Here is a 24660-nt window from a genome sequence, read left to right on the forward strand (position 1 = left end):
ATGGATCATTGACTTTTATTTAATATTTAAGTTTGTCATTATATTATGGTAGAAAATTTATTTAGAATAAAATATTTAAAAATTTGATATATAATTAATATTGTTAAAATATAAGTGAAACTATTGTGCTATTTTTTGTAAAACGTTTTAATATACTTGAAATTATTTTCTGTCAATTGGTTGTCAATATACTTGAAATTAACAAGGAACACGTTTTTTAGCAAAATTATGGTAGCAAATCACGTTTTTTCTTGTAGTGAACTTATTAAATGAATAAATTTGATTATAATTATCAATGATAAATTATCCAATTTTTTATGTATCCGTCACAAATAATAATTCCGTGTATATTTTTTAATAAAAATTTAGAAATTTGATCAACAATATTTTGAGTAGTATTTATATTGCTAGGCCAATAATCGCTTATGCTCACAAAAACTAGTCTCCAACTTTGATACCATCACACCAGTTTATCATCATAGAATAGAATCTAAGACAATGTCAACTTCCCTACCAGTTGATTCAAGCCAACATGCAGTCCCATACATCAAGCGACCAAATACAAATTTTCGTCCTAGCGTTTGGGGAGATTTTTTTCTTCAATATGATTCTGATTCTGAATCAACGGTAATGCTATTCACTTTAAAAGTAAAAGTGTGCATTAGCTATAGTAAGCTACACATTTTTACTTTAGATAAAAAAACCATTTTCTATTCGTTTAAAAATAAATGAATCTATGTCTTTTTGGATCATTTTGCAACTTAACTCAATTTTTTTTGGGATCTTCTACGGTACATTCGAATAATTTGAATGTACCGGTACATTAAGTCGTTAAATTGATAAATTAGTAATTATTTTTAGGAATTAAAAATTTATTAGCCGATTATTGTATTTTAGAGATAATAATATTATAAGAAAAAACACAATTTCATTGTTTATATGTATGATACTGATTTTTTAACATTTTTTCATTAAAAAAATTCAATATTGACGATTATTAGGAATAAAATTAAGAAAATATCAAATTTTATATTTTTGACAGTTTTGATAAATAATATTCTCTTATTATAATATTTTTTTTTTTGTAGAATCTTATTATATAATGTTTTTAATGATATAAAACATGATTTCTCTTAAAAAATATTCATTTATCTACTAATTTAATGACTTGATGTACCGCTACATTAGAAATCATCCAATGTACCATAGAATTTGCCATTTTTTTTTGTTATATTATTTTTATATTTCTTCTAGTTTCAACCTATTTGAATCATCGGCACCAAAATATTTTTCATATGTAACACCTTGTTTCCTTGCGACTATATATATAATTAATTGCAGGAAATCATCAATGACGTGAAGCAACAAGAACAAATGCTAAAAGAAGTGAAAAATATTTTTCTATCTTTCAAGAATGATATCGGACAACAACTAAACTTGATTGACTCATTGAATCGTTTGGGAATATCTTATCATTTTGAAAGTGAAATTGATCAAGTATTAGAACAAATCCACAATAATTTTACTAACAATAAGGAAATAATCAATAAAGAAGGAGATCTTCACTTTCTTGCGTTAGCATTTCGTTTGCTTAGGCAAAAAGGACATCATATTTCACCGGGTAGGTATATAGAAAGTTTTTGTGGTTGAAATATGATGTTACAATATTCATAACATAAGGTTACAATATTAATTTTGTGGGTGAATTTCGACAGAGATATTTCAAAAATTCAAAAGCAACAAAAAAAACTTCGATGAAAAGCTTTCCAAAGATGTACGAGGAATATGGAGCTTGTATGAAGCCGCACAATTAAGGATTCATGGTGAAGTTATATTAGATGAAGCACTTGATTTCACATACACTCATCTTAATTCCTTGATCATCACCAATGATCAATTGATTAGTCCTTTTCTTGGCACACAAATACGTCGCTGCTTAAAGACACCTCTTCACAAGGGAGTTCCTAGATTTGAAACAAGGTGTTACATTTCTTCATTAAGTGAAGAACCTTCTTATAATAAAGTTCTTTTGAATTTTGCCAAATTAGATTTCAATAAGATGCAGAAAATGTACCAAAAAGAACTCGGGAGTATTACCAAGTAAGTATCACAAAGACTCTAAAATATTCTACACCATTTTTTGTGTTTACTAAGAGCTGTTTGTTAAGGTTACGAAAAAATTGATTTTGATGCACGCTAATTTAGAGAATAATTTTAAAAGATTGTTACAAAATAGTTGTTTCATGTTTATTTAATTTGCAATAATAAAAATTATATTTTTAGATTTTCATATGTTATACTACAAATTTATACATATTATTTTACAGGTGGTGGAAAAAATCAGACTTTGGGACAACAGTCCCTTATGCAAGGGATCGAGTTGTTGAGGCTTACTTTTGGCTATTGACTATGTCCTATGAGCCTAAAAATAGCATAGCAAGAAAGTTAGGGACAAAATTGACAAAATGTGTTGCTCTTTTAGATGATACTTTTGATGCATTTGCCACGGTTGAAGAACTTGAACTTTTTACACAAGCTATCCAAAGGTTTTTATTTCAATCCAAGGAATATTCAAATATTTTACAATATCTTTTCTCAATTAAAAATAATAATGACTACTTGACAAAAATAAAAAATAAATGAATTTTGTTGCATTGCATCTTGACTTTCAATTTATTAGTCTTCTTGCCTTTTCCTAATTAAAAATGGTTTTTATTTTCTCTAAATTTAATTTTAATATACTATTTGTGCAACACAATACATCTTCATAACCATGAATTTAAATTATATTGCAGTGGTAGATTGGTTGCCACATGCAGTTGCAATTGTAGTAGATATTATTGTTGTTGCGAGGAGAATTGTGTGTAACTGTTTCAATGCGAATTTATTTTTTAGGTTTAATTACAGTTTTGATCCCCTTATTTTTACCATTTTGTAAAATTGGTCCTTTATTTTAAAATTTTGGTCTCCTATTTTAAAATTTGACAATTTTGGTCCCTCCAACAAATATTTTGTCTAAAATATGGTGAAAAACATGTTTTAAATTAACTTTACAAAAGATTTTTCTTACAATTTCATCGATGTTGTTATTTTCTTATCATCATATCATATGTCATTTAAACTATATCACATCGCCAATATATAGTTAAAAATTATGATAGAGGAGCCAAAACTGTCATATTTTAAAATAGGGGGATCAAAACTGCATTTAAGCCTATTCTTTATTATCATTTTAAAATATTATAATTTTTATGTTTCTTTATATTATATATATAGGGTGGAACCAAAAAAATATTTTATATATATATATATAGGGTTTGTCTAACATATGCAATATTACACATGTTAAAACAACTAATTAAAAGTAGTAAATTTTTTTTACTGAAAAATACTGTAACAATTATTTATCAAAAAGTTATACATGTAGTATAAAATGCACAAATTTAAATACAAACTTACTATTTTGATATTTTTAAAATGTGCAAATTTGCACATAATAGGAAAACTTCTTATCCCTTCGGGGACATCCGATAAAATTGGAACGATACAGAAAAAAACTTCTTAATATTTTGAACTTCTTGCTATGTTTTGAACCCTTATATATTTATCATAAAATCTTATATATCCTATGAATGATTGCAGTGTAATTTTTTTTACACCAGTCATGTATATGAATTTATTATTTTTATGTGAATAAAATTCATTATCTATATATACTTTCCTTTTAGTCGGTATATAATCATTTTTTTTTTATAAATATAAATTTTTTTTCCTTTGTGAATTACAGATGGGATATTAGTCTCATTCAATCCCTTCCAGAATGCATGAAAGTTGTATTTAACACAATTTTAGAATTGTGGGAAGAGTATAAGACAACAATTCTAGAGAGTGGACAATTAACTTTGGTTTTAGACTATGTTAAATAAGCCGTAAGCTATCCAAATTCCAAACTTATCAATGTTATTTTTCATCTTTCAATTAATAAGTTTTTTTTTTTCCCTTCAATTATTAAATTGATAATTTTTTACATTCACAGTTTTATAAACTGGCAAACTCCTACTTGGTTGAAGCCAAATGGGGCAATGAAGGATTTATTCCAACATACGATGAGTACAAAGTTAATGGAATTATATCTTCTTCACTCCCACTTCAAATATTATCTTTTGTTGGGCTTGGAGAATTTTCAAACAAAGAGTTGCTTGATTGGATTTTCAGCCATCCAAAAATCATCAATGCTGCATCAGCTATCGGCAGACTTGCTGATGACATGGGCTCACATAAGGTAGTTTAATTAATTTTTATGTTAATTTTAAATTTTGTGTTTACTCCATTTTGATATATTTGAGCATAATTAATTCATAAGCTTCAATATTGTTTTATTAATTATGAAAATTTCACCTTTACCCTACCAAATATTATTATTGAGTTGCGAAGACGAGTTTATTCATCTTAGTTTCGAGACATCACTAATCTTATTAGTTTATTCATGATATACTCATTTTTTCATGATTGACTTTTTGCACATCCCTAGGCTACACCGACTTGCTCTTTGCACCCGTAGGTAAAAAAAAAAATGAAGCCAATTTTTTTGGAGGTCCAACTCTGTAGAGCTGTTTACACCTCCCTAAGATCGGCTATGCTTGCATGAGCGAACCGAAGGCCGTGTGGGATGGACTACCACACAGGGCCTCAAATTTGGGGATCTAAAGAAAAAAGAAATATGAAAGTTGAATTGGTTATAATATTGTAGCAATTGATATTCGTCATAAAATGATACTTATTATATAATTGAAGAGTATCGAGCAAAGTTTTTTTTTTACACTTATTATGAAATTGAAGAGTATCTAACTAATTAGCTTTTGCTTTATATCTATAGTTTGAGCAGCAAAGAGTTCATGTTGCTTCTTCAGTTGAATGTTGCATGAAGCAGTATGACATGTCACTAAACGAGGCTTATAAACTCATTTCCAAAGACATTGAAGATTATTGGATGATTATGAATGAAGAGTGCCTTAACTTAGACTCTATCCCAAATCCAGTGCTTGAAACTATTATTAATGTGGCGAGAGTATCTGAATTTACATATGAAAACTTTCAGGATAAATTTACAAATGGGGAATTGCTGAAAGAATGCGTGGATATACTAATTCTAGATCCTATAAGCATTGAGAAATGTGAGTAGGATAAGCAAAATAAAATATAATAAGCGGATTAATTTAATGTTTTATACATCTATTTATTTGTTTAATTGTTAATTATTTGTATTTGGGCCGAGGAAATATATTGTTATTTGAAATATAAGTTTGTTCGCAATATTACTTTTTTTTTGGTACATGATGAAAGAAAAAAGGAAAAAGACAAAAAGAAAATTATCTATAAAAAATAGTCTCACTAGCAGGAGCACACTCATTCCATCCGGCGTAACAGTTATGGGAGAATAAGCTTTAGGGTTGCGAGCTCCAAACTTGACTAAGAAATCTGCACAAGTATTCCCCCGAAGAGTATGCACCAATCTAACCCTTCAGTTTCTAATGAGAAGATCTTTTATGTTATAGATAATCGTTGCATAGTGGTGCCACTCATTTACATTATTAGATAGGAGCTTAATCACAATTTTGGAGTCAGAATAGCACCACAAATCCTTAATGTCCAGCCCCCACGCCAAAACTAAACCATGGTACATTGTCAATAATTTCGCACGAAGGATATTCAAAAATCCTATATTTCCAGCAAAACCGTGCACCCACGCCCCGTCAGAGTTCCGAATCAAACCTCCGAAGCCAAAGATGCCTGGATTGCCGATGTTACTCCCATCAACATTCAGAATTATCCCGATACCACCATGTGCATTCCAACGGACCATTGTAGTGGTTGGACTTATGTTGTATTTAAGAAAACACGTTGGCCTCATACTTATTTAAAGATGCATGTTGGCCTCATGGTTGGTAACAACTTGCATTTTTTTTTGCTCAAAGTTGTGTTCAACATCCGAATTTTAATTTATTTCCTCATATTTTGTTCAATATTTATGAGATGAAATAATATGGAACTATCTACCACTCTAACTAACTATTAACAATATATATATATATATATATATATATATATATATATATATATATATATATATATACTTAGAGATACTTAGAGTTTTGTTTTTTTTTATTTACGAAATTTAGAGTTTTGTTGTGTATTGATATTAATTAATAATCATAATATTTTTAACTCCTACATCTGAATATGTTAATGATCTAATTGAAGAAACTATAACTCTTGCATATGAACCTGTTAATGTTTCAAGAATTGAAGAACCTATTGATAATTTCAGGTCTCTCTTGACTCGTAATATGTCATATTAAGATATTTTAAATCACGTAGTTTAATTTTGTTGGTGGTCAACACTACTAGAAAATTCGCTTTTAGAGACCGATTTAGCGACTGAATTATTTCGGTCGCTATAGAGACCGAATTAGAGACCAAATTTCGACTGTCAAAGTAAAAAAACAAATCGGTCGCTAAATCGGTCGCTAAGTAATTATAGAGACCGAATTAGAGACTGAATTTCCCACATAGTGTCTTACAATCGGTCGCAACATTGGTCGCAATGGGCAGAGAAATTAATTTCAAATCGGTCACTAAATCAGTCTCTAAAACAGTCTCTGAGGTCGGTTGCTATTTCGGTCTCTAAATTCAGTCGCTACTTCGGTCGCAACGAACAGAGAAATTATTAAAAAATCAGTCACAAATCAGTCGCTATAGCGTCGGACAATTCGTCGAATCCATCGTCGCAAAATCAGTCTCGAAGCTAGTCTCTGATTTCGGTCACTGTTTCGGTCGCTAACATCGGTCGCTATTTTAGTCGCTACAAAATCGGTCGCTGGGGTGGTCACAACTGATCAGCGACCAGGGTTGTTGATGCTGATTTTTTTTTGTCGCTATTTCGGTCGCTAATGGATTTAGAGACCGATTTTCATCAAAATCGGTCTCTAAATCGGTCGCTAAAGCCGAGTTTTCTAGTAGTGCAAGTTTTTGCTTATTAGAACTTAATTTTTTGGTATACAATATGATTTGCATATTTGATTTATAAACTAATTTTTTTACGGCCCACCCCATTATTTTAGGCTAGCTCCGTCACTGTTGATAATTAATATTATTTTTACAATTTTATCATTCAAGAAAAAGAATGAGTTAACTTTTTCTTAGAGTATTTATTATAAATTGTAGAAAAAAATACACTTTAATTAGAGTATTGTTATAAACTAATGTAAATAGGAGCAATAGTATAGATTGAGAAGAGAGAAAAGAGAGAAATAATAGTGTATGTTATTCACCATTAGGATTAGGGTTACAATATAGTGATACATAGTATCTATATATAGGTAAACATAATGGGCCAATTACATGGGCCAGGACATCCACTAATAATATTCATAACACTCCCCCTTGGATGTCCATCGAGGATATGCCTCATTAAAACCTTTACTAGAAAAAACCCGGTGGGAAAAAAATTCTAGTGAAGGAAAAATACAACATCCTTTGTGTTTGAACTGCCTCATTAAAAACCTTAACAGGAAAACCCAATGGGACAAAACCATGGTTAAGGGAAAAAGAGTGCAGAACACAATTATATCTCACCCTCATGAAGACAATTATATCTGAGACGAATAAGAGCAATTAATCTTCAATATAGTTGATCAGAAGCTTTACTTGATATCTTTGTAGAAAGACATGTCTTATCTTCTTTATCATATAATCTTCTCCAAATATGTAGTTTGTGCGACATTATCTTCATGTTGAATCGTTGCAAGAACCATTTAGAAGAAAACTCACAAATTCTTGTATATGATGAATGACACACTTCAACCAAATCACATTCTTGATTTATCTTCTATACTCCTCAACTTTCCTCGTCATTTTTTTTTTCTTCATGATATTGTTATTGTTGTTTGTTTCATAGATCTCCATGAGTATTTGTACTTCTTCATGTGAACATATAGTTTGTTTGTGATATATACCTTTACGAGGATTAAACAAATTACCTGCATATCTAAAATAACAAAATATATACTTGATGATATATTGACAACAAATAATAGGTCCATAATGTATTTGACCCCAATTGAACTAAAATATGGTACTTCAGGACCAATTAGTTCTTCATCATTTACTCGAACTCTAAAATATTCTTCAAATACTTATTTTGTAAGAAATGACAATATTTCAAGCTTTTAAAAAATTCATTGCCAAATATTTCTTAAAATGAACAAATTGTCATTTCCATATTTCTCACTTGGAAATATTCAAGCATATATATTGCTCGAGTATATAAGGAGACTTATTCATGTTTATTAAGTCACCTTTCCAATAGTTTGATATATGTGTCTCATGAAAATTAAATCCTTTTGGGATTTTCATATAATTATCAAGTGAGATGATTTTCATGTAATCATCATTATTAAGTGAGTCATTCAAATACATATACTAAACTTAATCAATTATAAAGAAGTTCTGAATTCACTTCAGGTGAATACGCCTCTTGAAAATTAATGATAGACGTTTATCATTATTCTTTAATAATGAGTCAAACTTTAAATATTTGTATATTTTCTTTTCTCAAATAGTTTGGAATGTATGTCTCGTGGAAATTAAATCCTTCAAAGAGTTTTATATAATTCACACTAACAAGTGAGCCATACAAATATATCGTGACACATTTTTCAAATAAATTGAATTTTCCATGTGTTAATAAACTTAATCAAGTAAGACTTAATTAAGTAAGAGAAGGATTTTGATTTCACTTCAGGTGAATATTTCTCTTCACATTCAATGGCAAGCTTTTACCAATATGCTTGAATAAAAAAAATCAAGCTTTTAATGTTTGTATGTCAACATTTTCTATTCACACGAAAATTAATTCGTATCTATCATGTTTTACATCTTCAGGTGTATGGACTGCTGGTCCAAAAATCTTCACTTTGCAAAGTGACTTTAATTACGTAGCAATTGTGTTTTCATTTAGACAATCATTGTCTATAATTCTCAATAGAATTTAGTTCATGATCCTCATTAACTCTTTTCACAAATAGCGCTATATTATATATAAAAATATTGTCAACGTTGACTTCCTTTCGGTTCCATTATATTCCATTCGTGACATAATTTTCATTCATGACATAATTCGTCGAGATCTCTTTATTATCATAAATTTCAGGTACCTGAGAAGTTCTTCTGGGACTTATAACTCAATTATGTCAAATACTCTTTTGACAGTTTCATATCCTTACTTGGGTCATCTTTCTTTTTAGCTCATTTTCTTATTTGAGGATTTTTTTTCATTGGAACCGATTGATCTACCACGCTTCAGGGTGGTTAAAATTCATTTGCAATATAAGACTGTCCATCAGGGACATCCATCTTGATCGGAGCATTAGCAGCTGATAGTTGATTTCATAAACTTTGCAAATGATTTATCTTTTGAACTTCTTGTTCAAACTATTTTATATGAGGATCAATGTGAGATAATAACATTAATTTATTTCAAGTGATTCATTTGAACTTCTGGTTCATATTTTTCAGCTGCTTATATATTCTCCCCCCTAATATTGGGAAAATTAATTCATCACTTGAAAATCAGCCTACAGGGCTGTAAATAATTCTCCAATTTTTGGCTCAAGATGATTTATAATAGATGGAGATTCATATCAAATACATTTTCCCAATATTCTTTAAGAACCGTTTAAATGCATTCTATTGAAGCAATTACACATACACAACACATCCAAAAATGCTTATATGGGAATCATGTTTATAAACAAAGTTCAAATTGTAAATTAGGGGAGAACTTATAATAACTAGTTGGCTTGATGCGAATTAGTATCTCAATATACATATTTGAATGTTCCCAAAATATAAATTAGAAGTTATGATCTCATAAGTATCAGTCATGTAATTAACTTTAGACGTCTAAAGAATGGATCTTCTAGTCCATTTTTGTATGATCATATTCTATTCGATATCGATTTCAATTGACATACGATACTTATCAAATATTTTCTAAGAATTTAGAAAATGAGATCTTAGCAAAACTATTTGAGAAAACAAACTCACAAACTTCTGGTTGTGAGTAAACATGCATGTGACCAATTTAGTTGATGCATCAATTCAAGTCACAAAATATCTAAATGGTCAAAAATCTCAAATTATCAATTTCTTTTGGGAATTAGTAACCGATAAAAATTATTAGAATGAAGGAACTTCAGGCCCTTCACTATATATTTATAGTTTTTTTTTTTCGCATCATAATAAATCCGGGATGACCCAACCGGTATTGCCAACAATAAATTTAATATGATTTGTAAACTTCTGGTTTACAATAATTTGTGCTTCAATTGCATTATTATATATAAAAGTGTAGTATAAACTTCTGGTTTATAACTTTTTCATTACACTTAGTTTATCCAAAATATGTGTAGTAAATTAGTAATATATAGAGATATTCAACATCTCTTCATTTCTTGTTTCCATATTTATATTCATATATGAATGAAAGAAGATTATACTTATGCAATCAATTGGGACTATTGTCATTTATGTACGTTTAAAAACGTTTCATCATATTAGCGAGTGAGTGCCTTTACCAATCATTGGTACATTTATATAAATGTGCTCCAAGCAAACTTCAGGTTGCCACTCGAATTTTTCCTTACAAATGGAGCCAATAAATTTTGATGACTTTACAAGTCATCTCAAATAGCCACAAATCAACGGCAAGCCAATATATAATAATAAAAAACTCTAATAATAAATCAATGCAATGATAATTTAATACTCAATTGTCTTAATAATTTCTCAAAATAATAATTTCAATAACAGTTTGCAAGTGAGCATTCAAATAACAACAAGACAATATAAAATTTACAAAATATTTACAAATATTCATATAAATAACATTTGGTGTAATAATTATCGTAAAAAAAAATATTTTGTGTAATATTTAACAAAATTGAGCCTAAAATAAATTTCCAAATAGAACACTTTAACAAAATAATTAACATTAGTGTTACAACTTTTAAAGTAAAAAAAAGTTTCTCATATAATATTTTAGGATCAAATCGTGATATTAATATAGTTTAAAATTATATATGATTCTCAGTTCTCACATTCAATCAACACCAAATATTTAAAAATTTCACAAAATAAATTCAAATTCCATAAACCAAGGATATGATATTAATATCAAACAAATATTCTTGAATTCTTGGATTGAATATATAAAAAAAATATTCCGGGTATAAATTATAATTAAATTTATTTCCAAAAGAAAAAAGATATGCTTAAGGTATGAATTATAATTTTATTTCCAAAAGAAAAAAATATCAATTAAATTGATTTATTATGGAAGAAAAATATTTCCTTAATAAGACACAATTCATACCTTAAGCATTGTAGTAACTGAATTAATTCATAATAACACAGAGTACAAAGTTATCTTATAAAATAAAATGAATAAAGTATTAAGTCATGCACACCTTTTATTTTAGTAACATTCAAACTTAGTATATGAAAGTAACATGAAACATCACAATTGTCAAAAATAATGTAAATAAATAATCCCTTAATTCATGATTTAAAAGGTCAAGTTGATTTCATCTTGCAAAAATCCCAAAAGTAATAGGTAGTATCACAATTACAAAAATTTGGCTAATAGAAATCACAAAAGAAATTAAACGATATGATATTTCAATTGATATTTGAAAATTTGTCAAATCAACTAGTTTTATTTTCAAAACAAATCATTTAATCTCAAATGAATCAATCATAATACTTCCTTAATCGATAATGTAATAAATTGAAAACAATAAAAGAAAGAAATAAAAGGCATTCAATTGTTTTCAATGAGATTGATCGACCAAATTAACATATGAATGACATTTTTTTTTTACGGTACATATGAATGTATTAGTAGTGTACTAAATTATTGAATTCTTTTGAAATTCACACGGAATAATCTTGAGTTCTTCATGAACTACCCTTTTGAATTCTTAGGAATTCATAGAGAATAATATGAGTTCTTCAGGAACTATGCTTTTGAATTCTTCAGGAATTGACATAGAATAATGTTGAGTTCTTCAAGAACTATGCTTTTGAATTCTTCGGGAATTCATAAATTAAATCTGTAAGGCCGTAAAAACGGTGCGATTCATGCTACATGCTTTTGTGAAATTTACTTAGCAATTGAATTTTACAATTTTATCCATTGAGTTCTTCAAGAACTATATAATAAATCACTATCAATTTACAATCCTTCAAGGATGTAGGAATATTGAATTCATCTAGAATTCATTGAAGAGAAAAAGAAGTATTTTATTAGTTCTTCAGGAACTATATAACACATAAAAGTATTTTGATGTGCAATCCATTAGGGATGCATGGTGATAAATGGTGATATTTCATAAGTTCTTCAGGAACAAAATTAATTTTTTTTAAGTTCTTCGGGAACTAAGATTATGAATTCTTCGGGAATTCATGTATTAAATGTCTAAGTTCTTCAGGAACTAAGAATAGGTTCTTTAGGAACCAAGATAATGAATTCTTCGGGAATTCATGTATTAACTTTCTAGGTTCTTCAGGAACCAAGATTATGAATTCTTAAACATGTTTATGTTCTTTTGGATGATCGAAGTGTTGATGTTTCACCATACAAGTGTCGGTCACGAAGCATAATGATGCTTCACCAGACTATTGTCGGTCACGAAACTCAAACAATATCAAACATCCAAAATATATATTATAAATAAATAAATAATTGATCAACATTTTATGTAATATTAATGATCAAAGTGTTATGCTTCACCATACAAATGTCGGATATCACGAAGCGTAAACAACATTGAATCAATTAAATACATAAAGAAATGATGCTTATTTATTTATTTAATTTTAATTATTATTATTTGATCTTTATAAGTATACAAGGTTCAAACGATTCATAATCATATAATAATCAAAAATAAAAACTACTTGTGATTTCATAAAAATAGAATAAGAATTGCGTACCTCAGTTGGTAAGCTCGTGCTGATAACGTGTTATAAACTAATGTAAATAGGAGCAATAGTATAGATTGAGAAGAGAGAAAAGAGAGAAATAATAGTGTATGTTATTCACCATTAGGATTAGGGTTACAATATAGTGATACATAGTATCTATATATAGGTAAACATAATGGGCCAATTACATGGGCCAGGACATCCACTAATAATATTCATAACAAATATGTTTTTAAATTTTAAAAAACGTCTTATATTTATGGACGGAGGTATTAAAATGGATCTTGTTAACATTCTCTTTAAGTTTATGCAATTAATTCGTAAAATATTTAACAAGTTAATTGAAAATTCATTAATCTGTTTCCTAAAATTTATATGAATAGTAGAGTACACTTGGATGTTTTTCCATTTGGTTGAGGGTATTTCCTTTTTTGTTAGGTTGAGATTTTTTTTTTGACGGGTGGTAGGTTGAGACTTGAGTAGTATTTATATCGCTAAACCAATAATCGCTTATGCTCACAAAAACTACTCTCCAACTTTTATAGAATCTCAGACCATGTCAACTTCCCAACCAGTTAATTCAAGCCAACATGAAGTCTCATACATCAAGCGACCAAATATAAATTTTCGTCCTAGCGTTTGGGGAGATTTTTTTCTTCAATATGATTCTCAATCTCAATCAATGGTAATGATATTAATTAGATTGTTTTAATCTTGGAATATTATAGGCTGGTTTGATTCTTTTCCTGTCTAGTTTTTTTTTTATTTTTTTTTTTATTTTAAACAAGGCATAAGTCATGGGGTTTAAATGCTAATATGCAAAACAATAATCAGTGCCATTTTTAAAATTTTGGTGGTCTTTAGTGAATCTCTAACGATGATATCACTTTGGGTAAGATACATTACTAATAATGAGTCATTATAATGTCATGTAATACTTATGCAACTCATACATATTTTACTCCAATATGATGATATAATTTTGAGTATCATATGTTAATCACTAGTGGTCCCTTTTATATTTATTTATGTTTTTAACTTTGTCTTAATTAAAAACGTAATATTAAATTGATCATACACGATGCCTTATTTAAGATATCATATCATCAATTTTGATACTCTATATGTCACGTCATAAAACTCCAACAATAAAATAAATAAGATACAAATCATTAGCTTATTAAACTCTCCATGAAACTCAAACTCTCTATGATACTCTTATTGGAGATGCTATAAGGATTAATCTACAATTTGGCCCTACCTAATAATTGTATTATTGGAGATGCTCTAAGGGTTAATCTACAATTTGGCCCTACCTAATAATTGTATTTATAAAATTTTTGAATTCTCAAAAAGCATTGAATTTTTTATTTAATATCAAAATACTCATACAAAACAATTCATATGTGCATTTCTAAATGCAATAATGCAAAGTCACTAATAATTGTGTTTACATCAACATGTTATATAAGAGAAAACTCTGGATGACTGATGAGTTGCATATTTGTAGAGAGAAAAATAGAGGAGGACGATAGATGAAAATAAATGCATACGTTTAGTCATGAGAAAATAGTACGAAGGCGGTCTCACAGAGAATTTGATACTTGATATGAGTAAGAGATACATACACAGAGAGAATTTGATCATTGATATATACTTACAATTATTGTATCAACTCATCAATTATTAGTCCCTAAAAAATTTATCATGAGACCTAAATTTTAGGTTTATTTTTATAGATCTATGACGGTCTCTCTTCGCCCTCCCTTAGATACAATCACGACAATAGTATTGTCTAAGACTAAAATAATGTAACATCTTATAATTGTTTTTTACAATGAAAATACTAGATCTTACTTCTTTCTTATGCTAAAATGGATCTCACTTTGAATTTTTGGTGAAAAAAGGGAAATGTGCTCCAACCTTTTAAACTGAATAAATAGCCAATTTTTATGGTTTTCTCTGATTTTCATCCGGTTTTTCGTTTCACATCCCGATTCTATGACATAACGATTTTTAGTGTTTTATGAACTAGACAGAGTTCGGTTCCCGGTTCAATCGGTCGAACTGGCAGATCCATTCCGGTTTTTGTTACATTGCATAAATTCATAAAATCATGCATTATAACGATAGTTGATTTTACAAATCTAACCATATCAAACATAGCCTAAAATCTCATAAAATCATTATAATTATCTTCAATTCTCAATTACAACCCCCATCGACATTATTCTCAACCGCTTTGTATTACAACTAGACTTTACGGTTTGATTTTCTTATAGTCAACAAGAGTTGCCGGCATTGCACCGTACTACATATATATTATATAGCATACAAATCATAAACAACTCAAATAATTGTATAAATGTTAGGCTAAATAATTTCTATAGAATAATGGTTAAAGAAATAAAAATAGAAATAAAGATAAAAATTTTGTAAGTTTTATTTTATGTTTTTTAAATTTCAATTCATTGAATAAACTATACTTTTAATATCATATTATATTTTTTAAATTATTCACTAGTGGAAAAAACGCTTTTTAAGTCGGTTAAAATTGACTTTTTAAGTCGGTTCCGCGTCTGACTTAAGAAAAGCCGACATAAGAAGTATTGACGTCTTAAGTCGGATTTGGAACTGACTTAAAAAATACTTCTTAGGTCTGTTAGAATCCACCTCTTAAGTCGTATTTGACCTGACTTAAAAAGTACTTCTTAGGTCTGTTAGAATCCACTTCTTAAGTCAGATAAGTACCTGACTTAAAAAGTACATCTTAGGTCTGTTAGAATCCACCTCTTAAGTCGTATTTGACCTGACTTAAAAAGTACTTCTTAGGTCTGTTAGAATCCACTTCTTAAGTCAGATAAGTACCTGACTTAAAAAGTACATCTTAGGTCTGTTAAAATCCACTTCTTAAGACGGTTCCGAGCCTGACCTAATAATTACAGTCATAAGATGTATGGACTTCTTAAGTCCGATTTTGTACCCGACTTAAGAAGTTCTTTATTAAGTCGGATATAATCAACCGACCTAAAAAGTTGATTTTTTTTTTTTTTTTTTTTACGTTGGATTTTTTTTCTACGCATGCTTTTTTTCTTGTGGATTTTTTTTTTTTTAAGCAGTTTTTTTTTGTAATGACACTTTTATTTGGGTGGCACATATATACTTAAACTAATAGCATACACTGCTTGCAAAATATATAATAATAATAAAATCATAGAAGAAAATATTGTCATATAAAATTAAAACATCATTGTAATCAAAATAGGTACATTGCGCTTTGCACTAAAATGCAAACTCAACAGATATAACACTAGTCTTATAAAAAAAACATAAACAAGAGTAACTACTTGGGTGAAACAACAACGTACTTATCAAAATACAATCAAAAGTAGGAACCTTAATGACTATAGCCAACATCCAACACATAATTGCACCCTAATTCATATCATTGTCCGCACTTACTTCAATATGTTCCAATATCATGTTTCCACAGCGTTCTTGAACATTTTTAACTTCATCTTTTTGAAATGGCTTTGAATCCCGAAATATCTGAATAAATAAAAGTTGACATAACATTAAATTATTATATCAACATAAAAAATATAGTCCTAATTAATTGATACAACTTGTTAAAATAACTCTATTACTTACCTGTGTCCATGAACAAACAATAGTAGCAGATATAATGTTCAACATGTGAATCATGATGTAATAGCCACACTCATAACTAGCTTGTTGCTTTTGACTCTAAAATATAATATGATCAAATGTGAATGTCGACTAGTCAGTAATTATTATTCAAAAACTGTTATATATTTTCATTTAAATAGAAAGTTAACAACTTACGGTGGGAAAGAACCATTCTACTTTCTTTTGCTTTCTCGCACGTTGTAACTTATTATAAGCTCCCAAAGCTCTACAAAAATTTTTAGAGTCAGCAAAATATATTATTAATAGATATCTAAATGCACAGGTAATGCTCATGGACTAAAAGGTACAAAACCAGAACTGCAAACACAGTACATGGCAAAAATAACAAATCCTAAACTAACAGACACAAAGCCTACATCCATGGACTAAAAACATCTACAAACAATGACAATCCCTAAACCAAAATAAATCAAATTGCCTAGGCAACAAGAGGAAATACAATAAACTAACAGAAGAAAAACAAATGCAGGCTTCCTCACTCATAGATTTGTAGCATTAAGAAATATTCGTTAGATTTGTATAATAAAACATATCACATAGTTTATGTACGATATATAATTTGAATACTTACGTTTCAACTATGTCACAGATTTTTTTATCCGGCTTCTTTCCCAATGAACATAGAAAGACTACTTCAAGCTTCGTAGGATTAATAATGAGCAATTGCCAATGATGACTACAAGGGCAACATACAATTTAATGTGTTAAATTAATTTATATCAATTATAAGTGATTGACTTTATCAAAAAAAAAAATTCTTACTTGTTTAAATAAGGAGCAATGTAACATTCTTTTTTATCATCACACATGTTCTTTTGTATGTAGGACTGAACACTACCACGCTCATTTTGACTATGAGTGAATTGCGGATCAATAAATCCATAAACGTTATTGTTGCCCAATTCCATACAACGACGATGAAGATATCTACAACATATTAAAAGTTATTTACATTATAAATGAAATTAAGTTAATCATAAATTAATAAATTTAAAAATAAAATATACTTACATAAGCCACACTTGTAAAATACTGATCCCTAATTCTTTTGTACCCATACACAAGTCTACAATATCTTCCCTTGGGAGCTCAATAAAGGCATTTGTCCCACCGAATTCAACATTAAACTTCAAAGTTTGATCTATATACATTGTCTTTACCCCTAATTTTTGACAGATAGGTTCTGACTTTTTCGGTGGAGCATCATATTTCTTAGATCGAACATGCTAAATATGATAAAATATTAGACAACATATTTAAAAGATCTCAATTGTGTAAACAGATAATAATAATTGTAATGAATACCTTGTTAGAAATAAGTTGCAAAAGTCTTTTGGGCCATTGAATGAAAGTATTGGGGGCGTCACCAACAGTTGTAACCTCATCAGTCGGCACAGGTAATTTAGCATTTGCATATATCACTTTGGTAACAGCCACTCTCATCATATCATTATTTAACACTTGATTATGTATATTGGGCCCCAACCTATACACATTAGCATATGCCACTACATGATTGCTTCCTTCAATATACAATTCACACTCTTCAGGAATATCCTCCGGATCATCATCTGACATATGCGGCAACTCTAAACAACCAGCCTTTGTGCTCTCATATTGTAGAGTGGTATTTGGAGAACAAACTGGGTTATTTGTGTATTTTTCAGAGAAAGCTGGCAACGAAGATATATCCCGCATCACTTGCGCTGTAATATCCTTAGTAAGCTCAGCCTTTATGGCCTCTATTTGTTCTTTATTCATAACAGGAGGGGTACTAGAATATTTACAAGAATGAGATCTAAAGTATTCTCGAATCCCCACCCCCCCACCAACACCCCGAACACGACCAGGGTGCTCACCTCGCCCTGTGGCTTCTGTCAAAATATCGTGTCGTCCTTGTGGGACAAAGGTCCCTTCTGACACCAGAGCATCCTACAAATATCATCAGTTCAAAATCAATAATTAGTAAAAAACTGATCAATATGCTCGCAAAATAGATCAACATATGTTTGCAACAGACCAATAAAACAATGTTTTTACATTATTTAAACCAAAGGAAAACCAGCAAAAACCCACATGAGACATTTAGCCCTAGAAAATTGCATATACCATGATACATTTACTATTATCAAAGGCAGAATAATTACCTCAACAAAGTTGTAGAAGCTTTAACTCATTCAAAGGGATACTTATACATGGCATGTTGCACTTATACATCGGATGAAACAAACATTTTTTTTTTTGGTTACAAAGAGGGAAAACAAACATTGTTTTAATGGGCACACTTAAAATTTCATCAAGACCTGCATCAGATTGTATTACCTCTAATAATGTAACATGTTGTACATCATGATGCAAATGGAAGGTGGGGACTAGTTGCTCAAATTGGCCTTCCTTCCATTACTTAAAAGAGAAGATTAGACACGATGTTTAAATTGCAAACCACTTTTGGCCATTTTGCTCTGCAACATACTATTCAATTCATTCTATATTGACCAATTATACTCTTTATTTTGCTAAAACCATTGATATGGCCAATTATATATTGCTAAAATCACATGCATAAACTCAATAAACATATGCATCAAAGACTTCATCAACTCAGCGCACAATCATAATTCATAAACATAAAAAGACATGCATAAACTCACCAAATATTACCAACTCAACAAGAATAGATAGACATAAGAGATAAGAATAAATATAACCATGAGCTGTGTTATTTCAACACAGTTTTTCCAAACACGTATTTGACATAGTAGACAAATTGAGTCTATACACACATATCGAGGCAGATTAAAAAATTGGGAAAAAGGCAGAAGCGCAAGAAACACAATTGTATAACTACTTACAATATTTTCTGCAATAAGACGCGTGGCTTCTGATGTATACTCTCCTGATGGTTTTAGTCGGGCTTGCTTCCACTTTTCATGACGTTGTGGTGGAGATGGAGGTGGAACCTCTGCCCCTCCAGCTGCTTCTTTTCTTTTTTTTAACTTATCTGCCATCATGTCTTTCTCGAGCAAAGCATATCCGCCTTGAGACAATCTATGGGGATATTTATTATAAGACTGAGCCACCTGCCCCTTCTTTCTTTTCTCCTATTATATAGCACAATAATTCATTACGTAGTACTAAATAATTTGTTGATTGATGAACTAAATAATAAAGCCAACTAACCAGAAAGGTAGGGTCCTCTCGCGACTTAACAAAATCGTTCCACGTTTCTTTACCAATATAAGAGTAATCATCAGCAGCAGATTTGCCAAACTTATTTCCTTTCTCATCTATATATCTACTGGTTAAGCTGTTTTTAAAGGCCTTCCAACGCTCACCCGCATATATCATCGTTTTCTTATCAGCAGCAGCATTTTTAGGAATATCCCATACTTGCTATGTCACACAACAAATAGAAGATTTAGTACATATCAAAATACTGAAGTTATGTACAATTGTGATAAACACAATTAAAATTACCTTAAGTCCTGTCCAAATTTCATTTCTGTCTTCGCTACCAACCTTATCCCACTCATCAATCAGAATATTGATTTTCTCTCGAGCAAGGGAAGCCACATGATACTTGAAATCATGTGCATTTTTCCCTATAGGACGTCCATCTGAATTGAAATCAATCGATTTTCTCTCACCCCGTGCAGACAAAAGTTCCAACTTTTTCATCCGGGTGCAACCTCTTACATTTTTTTTGGTTGATTGAGTATTCAACCCACTTTGAGAAGGAGTTGATGCATCAGCCATGTGTCTGTTTAGAGAGAAAAAAAATATATAATAATGGTCAATAACAATTCAAGCTCAATAATATGAAATATAAGGGATTATATGATCAAAACTATTGTACATGAGACAATAAAAAAATTTACTTAAAAATTGCATATTTAGATCAAAATGTTTGATTGATTGTCAAAATGAGGCACCATGCCTTTAAATACAATGGTCAATGCTAATAGAATAAAATGGCATAAAATAAACTAATATTTAAAATAAACTAATATCCTAATATTAATTTCCTGTTACAGTTTGAGTATTTTCCCATATCCCTTCTTCATGATCCTCACGAGTGGCATACACCTCGTCACCAATCGTATCTTCAACTAAAGTTGGCACCCGTTGTGAGAAAGAAGGAGTCTCATAAATATCTAGCGTTGCATGCTCACTGTCATTAGGTCTGTGGTTGCATTTACCTTTGAGAACCACTGACCACTTTTTGTTAGAACTAGAAGGGTCTCTAACATAAAACACTTGTTTTGCTTGAGATGCCATAATAAAAGGTTCATCCGTATAAGCTATATTTTCAAGGTTCACCAATGTAAAACCAAATTCATCAGTTTTAACACCATTTTTTGTATCAACCCATTTACATTTAAACAGAGGAACCCTAAATGTAATGAAATCAATATCCCAAATCTCTTCTATGATCCCATAGTAAGGTATTGATGCCATAACAGGATTTTTATCTTTTGAACTAGAGAAGTGCATGGACTCAGCTACAACCATAACCCCACTGTTTTGCACGGTACTGGTGTCATCCTGAGTCTTTGTATAGAATGTAAAATTATTGATATCATAGCCAGTCCAAGTTATGACATCAAATTTAGCCCCCCTTGCTAGACGTTTTAATGTTTCAGAACATGTATTGTCAGCTAAAATGGTTTCTTTAAACCACTTTAAGAAAGTCTTGTTATGCTCATTCAAAACCCATTTTTGGTTCATTCGAGGAAATGTTTCTTTGACAATCTTTTTGTGAGCAGAAATGTAAGGTTGAACTTCATCAGTATTATTCAATATATACAATTGTGCTCGAAGTACCTCCTCTCGACCCATGCGTTTAAGTTTTAAACCCCGAATACCTCCAAATCTTCCACCATGACGAGACATAGGAATTCCTATAGCATCCGCTTCGGACATGTAGTTAGAACAAAACTCAATAGCTTCTTCTGCGATGTATCTCTCAACAATAGATGCTTCAGGACGATGTTGATTCTTCACATACCCTTTTAAGATCTTCATGTATCGCTCAATTGGATACATCCACCTCAAATAAACAGGACCACACAATCTAATCTCCCTCACTAGATGAACAATTAGGTGAACCATGATATCGAAAAAAGAAGGAGGAAAATACATCTCCAGTTGGCACAAGATAACAACAGCTTCATTTTCCAACTCATCTAATTTTTTAGGATCAATGACTTTGCTACAAATAGCATTGAAGAATAAGCAAAGCCTAGTTAAGACAACTCTAAGCTTTTTAGGCAATATGCCACGAATAGCAACTGGTAGTAGTTGTTGCATCAATACGTGACAATCATGAGACTTTAGGCCAACCAATTTCAAATCTTTCGATGAGACAAGACTCTTGACATTTGAAGAGTAACCATGAGGCACTTTTATGCTACGTAGACACTCACAAAAGCTTTTCTTCTCATTTCTTGACAAAGTATGACAAGCCGGAGGCAAATATGTTCGCTTACCAGATGACTTTGGAGCTAATTGTTGTCGTATACCCATCTCAACCATATCTAAACGAGAATTTGCATTATCCTTTGTTTTGCCCGGAATGTTGAGTAGTGTTCCGATTACACTATCACACACATTTTTCTCCACATGCATTACATCGATACAGTGTCTAACATCTAGATTGCACCAGTAAGGTAGATCAAAGAACACCGACCTTTTCTTCCATATATTTGTATCAGTCGTTTGTTGTTCGTGCTTTCCAAATAGAACATTGACATCCTGGACCCGTCCAAAAACTTCCTCTCCAGTTAAGGCTTGTGGAGCAATTCCATTTTCTTGGTCTCCATTAAACGCCTTTCTTAACCTGTGATATGGGTGATTAGGTTTGAGAAATTTTCGATGCCCAAGGTAAACTGTCTTCTTTCCATTTTTTAATTGTTGGAAGCATGTATTCTCTTCACATATAGGGCATGCCTTATGTCCTTTAACACTATAACCGGACAAATTCCCATATGCAGGAAAATCATTGATAGTGCAAAATAACATTGCACGCATCTTGAAATTCTCGTTGGAATACCCATCAAGCACATCAACACCTTCCTCCCAGAGCATTCTCAAGTCTTCAATCAAAGGACTTAGATAAACATCTATATCATTTCCTGGCTGCTTTGGGCCCGAAATCATCATAGATAACATAATATATTTTCGTTTCATACAAATTGAAGGAGACAAATTATAGATAATTAATAGAACAGGCCATGAACTATGAATACTGCTTAAGTTTCCATATGGGTTCATTCCATCTGTCGCAAGTCCAAGCCTAAGGTTTCTTGCCTCATTACCGAAATCCGGATACAAATCATCAATTTTCTTCCATTGCAAAGAATCAGCTGGATGACGAAGTTGTCCGTCACGTTCCCTCTCAATCGCATGCCATCTAATATTCTTGGCATCGTTTGCATTAGCAAATAATCTTTTAAACCTCGGAATTATTGGAAGATACCACAACACCTTTGTAGGAGGACGCTTTGTGTTTTCATCACTATTCAAATCATCATCCTTCAATTTGAAACGTGATTGCCCGCATGTGGGACAATCCTTCAATTCTTCATACTCATTTCGGTATAATATGCAATCATTAGGGCATGCATGTATTTTCTTGTACTCCATACCCATCGGACACAATATCTTCTTTGCCTCATAGTTACGATTTGGCAATTTGTTACCTTCAGGGAGCATTTCACACAACAACTCTAGTAGTTCAGTAAAACTTTTATCCGTCCATCCATTTCTTGCCTTCAAGTTGAATAATCTCAACACCGCATATAACCGTGTGAAGTTAGTGCATCCCGGATACAACGGCTCTTCATTGTCACCGCGCAAACTATCGTACATATGAGCACGTTGAAAATACTCGGGTCCAATATCATTAATCATATCCTCTAACCGACAGTCCATATCTACATCAACTACCTCCCTTTTCGGCGCACTTTGCATGTCTTTTGACGGTTCACCGTGCCATATCCAATTGGTATAACTTTCGCAAATACCCTCACAAACAAGGTGATTTCGTATTTCATCTATTAAAAGTTGTGGCGCTCTATTTAAACATTTAACACAAGGACAAAAAAACCTATTATTATTAGGAAGTTTTTCACGAGCATATTGAAAAAACTCTTCCATTCCATTTTCGAACTCTGCACCTAAACGATTAGCTTTCATCCAACTACGATCCATAACTACTTCTGGAAAAAATAAACATCCACAAAGATTAAGGATGGAACAAAGACAACTTCACTCTAAGTGAAGCACATGCTTGAGGAGGTTGAATTAAACCACTCTAATTTGTGATGGTGGTTAGAAGATGCGAAACAGTGAGGATGATAGAGTTTCAAGGGTAGCGGTTAATGCGATTCTGTCACAAGAGGGTTGAGTAATTGAAGGTTACCTAAGATGACAAAGAGGAAAACCTGCTGAATAAATGTGACCAAATTTAATTGTACTTTGATGAGTAGGTTTTCTGAGTCTTTATTAATTTCTACAAGCAACTCCGAATCACATTCTCCATGACAAGTCCAATACCAATAATTAGGTTTGAACCCTCTCTTAAGAATATGAAGTTTAACATCTTTGACGTGTTTGAAAGGGACGTTTTTGCAATTAGAACAAGGACATCTAATATTATCATTAATTATGCCCTCTCGTTTTAATAATGTCTTTAAATCAGTCATGTGGCTATTGCTAAATATATATTTACCAATGTATTCTAACATGTTTAAATCTATTTCTTTAGAGGTCAACAATAAGTACAAATTAATTTTATAAAACACATGATAAAATTATGATGTAATAACAATATAACAATAAAATATTATTCACATATACATACCTGTGGAGAGTTATGATCTTTTTCCACTTACGGTTAGC

At 30.7% G+C, this 24660-nt stretch overlaps 5 protein-coding genes across 6 annotated transcripts; 2 read left to right on the forward strand and 3 right to left on the reverse strand.

Annotated features, from left to right (window-relative positions):
• The first annotated feature begins 413 nt into the window (after positions 1–413).
• Positions 414–5313, forward strand: LOC123919508 ((-)-germacrene D synthase-like). Its single transcript, XM_045971424.1, has 7 exons — positions 414–627; positions 1342–1621; positions 1716–2100; positions 2328–2546; positions 3788–3929; positions 4037–4282; positions 4877–5313. The coding sequence occupies exons 1-5, from the start codon at positions 499–501 to the stop codon at positions 3924–3926; spliced, it is 1152 nt and encodes a 383-aa protein (XP_045827380.1). The 5' UTR covers positions 414–498; the 3' UTR covers positions 3927–3929; positions 4037–4282; positions 4877–5313.
• LOC123922039 (alpha-copaene synthase-like) lies at positions 4268–5182 on the forward strand. The gene is made up of 2 exons (XM_045974783.1): positions 4268–4282; positions 4877–5182. Exons 1-2 carry the CDS (start codon positions 4268–4270, stop codon positions 5180–5182), a joined length of 321 nt encoding a protein of 106 aa, XP_045830739.1.
• A 10948-nt stretch (positions 5314–16261) lies between the features above and the next one.
• LOC123919509 lies at positions 16262–18194 on the reverse strand. 2 transcript variants are annotated; one of them, XM_045971426.1, is made up of 6 exons: positions 18064–18194; positions 17521–17685; positions 17330–17434; positions 16894–16963; positions 16699–16794; positions 16262–16596 (listed from the first exon to the last, which is right to left on the reverse strand). In XM_045971426.1, the coding sequence occupies exons 1-6, from the start codon at positions 18171–18173 to the stop codon at positions 16483–16485; spliced, it is 660 nt and encodes a 219-aa protein (XP_045827382.1). In that variant the 5' UTR covers positions 18174–18194; the 3' UTR covers positions 16262–16482. The 2 variants fall into 2 exon arrangements, with proteins under 2 accessions (XP_045827382.1, XP_045827381.1); XM_045971425.1 differs by lacking the exon at positions 18064–18194 and adding an exon at positions 17770–17918.
• Positions 18195–18212: 18 nt separating this feature from the next.
• Positions 18213–20514, reverse strand: LOC123922040. The gene is made up of 5 exons (XM_045974784.1): positions 20236–20514; positions 19939–20151; positions 19611–19859; positions 18300–18690; positions 18213–18244 (listed from the first exon to the last, which is right to left on the reverse strand). The coding sequence occupies exons 1-5, from the start codon at positions 20512–20514 to the stop codon at positions 18213–18215; spliced, it is 1164 nt and encodes a 387-aa protein (XP_045830740.1).
• Positions 20515–20775: 261 nt separating this feature from the next.
• On the reverse strand, positions 20776–23970 carry LOC123922041. Its single transcript, XM_045974786.1, has one exon. It carries the CDS (start codon positions 23968–23970, stop codon positions 20776–20778), a length of 3195 nt encoding a protein of 1064 aa, XP_045830742.1.
• Positions 23971–24660: the final 690 nt, after the last annotated feature.

The sequence above is a fragment of the Trifolium pratense genome, linkage group LG4, assembly GCF_020283565.1.
Source record: "Trifolium pratense cultivar HEN17-A07 linkage group LG4, ARS_RC_1.1, whole genome shotgun sequence".
NCBI classification, from domain to species: domain Eukaryota; kingdom Viridiplantae; phylum Streptophyta; class Magnoliopsida; order Fabales; family Fabaceae; genus Trifolium; species Trifolium pratense.